At 44.6% G+C, this 1,630-nt stretch overlaps 1 protein-coding gene across 2 annotated transcripts in view; it reads left to right on the top strand.

Moving 5' to 3' along the window:
* kif14 (kinesin family member 14) overlaps positions 1–1,630 on the top strand; it is a 22,065-nt gene that overhangs the window by 18,079 nt on the left and 2,356 nt on the right. For both annotated transcript variants that reach the window (XM_014010759.1, XM_014010758.1), the window contains exon 28: positions 1,268–1,415. In XM_014010759.1, the coding sequence (XP_013866213.1) occupies positions 1,268–1,415 (148 nt within the window). The remainder of the gene's footprint in view (positions 1–1,267; positions 1,416–1,630) is intronic.

Genomic DNA, 1,630 nt, shown 5'->3' with positions numbered 1-1,630 from the left:
TCTGAGTTCTGGTGCATTTGTGCGTGCGGGGGTCATTATGTTACCGCTATGCGGTATCTAGTTTGGTATGTATCTTCCTCTGGCTTCATAAAATAAGTGTGGTCACCTTTACACCGCTTACGAAGTTTATGAAAGTTTACAAAATTTACGTAAAGTAACGTATGTGCGGACCAGAGACGGAGTTTGTGAAAACACACAACAGCTACTGAAGCTGTAACATCGCTACTCATCTCCTCTATCCTAGCCGACACAATTTATTCTTTATATGCTTTCCTCTGGCTTCATAAAATAATTAAGAACTTTACAAAATTTACGTAGTGAAAAAAAAAAAACAACCTTTCGACAAACCCAAGGTTCGGCACAGTGCCCTGAGGGCATCCTGAGGCATCGCCAGCTGAAAGAAGCCGTCAGAAAGCAAAGCTCCTTTAGCTAATAGCCTCTTCACTGGGCTCTCATGCTACAAGACCACGCACCTGGTAAATACCTGATGCGAGAGTTTGCTCCACCCTGCGTTAATGAGTAGAAAAGAGGGAGACATGAAGAAAACAAACAAGCAGGCAAATGAAAATTATCTACCTCATTTTAATTTATTGTATTAATTGATTTATTGCTTATCGCGACTGGCCTAACCACCAACACTTGCATTGTGAAGTCAGGACTGAAACGACAGAATGCAAGCTCAGCCAGAACAATTCCTCCAGCTTGACACAAGTTTAAATACCCACTCACCCAACAACCCTGTTAAAAATGCCACTCAGCCTTTTATTGCTCCTGTAAAGCTCAATGCTCTGCAAGCTTATCTCTCTGCACTCATCCCTCGACGATCATTCATGTAATGAATGTGTTGAATGAAGTGGCATAAGTCACAGCTAACAGGCTTGTTTGAAGCTATCTTAGCCGCACAAAGTAGCAGCATTTTTTTGTTTAACCAATAACGGACCCTTATAGGTGCGGTAGCGTTTTGCCTCTACGATAATAAACCAGAGTTATGGCCTTTGGCAGACGCTGGCTGGTTGTCCTGTGAACAAAGAGGTGTAGCACAGTGCTTTGGTTAAACTGAACTTGGAGAATTGGAGAACTGAACTAGGAAATGGGGTTACAGACTGACCGTTTAGCTGCAACTCGTGACCAGTTTTACGTTCTACAGCTGCTTTAATAGGCATCATACAAAAAGTGGGGGGAATTGAAAGTGTATRCTTATATCAGTGGTATTTTATATTACGTAACTATTAAATGCTGTCTTGGTTGGGTTTATGTTTTCAAACAGGAGAGCAAGTCTGACCTAGAGGAGGTGCTGAAAGAGGAGGAGGCGTCAGCTGCTCGTCTAGAGAGACTGAGGACTACGTCAACCAAACTGTTCCAGCTGACCCAGGCAGTGCGACAGCTGCACTCCTCTTTGTCTGCAGCCTTGCGAGGTGAAGCTTTTGGCTAACACACAGCTTAGAAAAAGTCCCTGAGTTTTGGGGYGGCTCTGCGGAGCGGGGTTCAGCGACGTCGCCTCACAGCAAGAAGGCTGCAGGTTCACCTTTRGGCGGCTGACTKGTTAGGGGAGTCGTCCTCCAATGAGAGAGTTTGGGGTTCAATTCCCCTCCAGTTCAGTTACATGTAGAAGTGTCCCTGGGCAAAGACA

Source organism: Austrofundulus limnaeus, unplaced genomic scaffold (assembly GCF_001266775.1).
Source record: "Austrofundulus limnaeus strain Quisiro unplaced genomic scaffold, Austrofundulus_limnaeus-1.0 Scaffold73, whole genome shotgun sequence".
Taxonomy (NCBI): domain Eukaryota; kingdom Metazoa; phylum Chordata; class Actinopteri; order Cyprinodontiformes; family Rivulidae; genus Austrofundulus; species Austrofundulus limnaeus.
The sequence above is the reverse complement of the archived record's forward strand: the minus strand, read 5'-3'. Positions and strand labels throughout refer to the sequence as shown.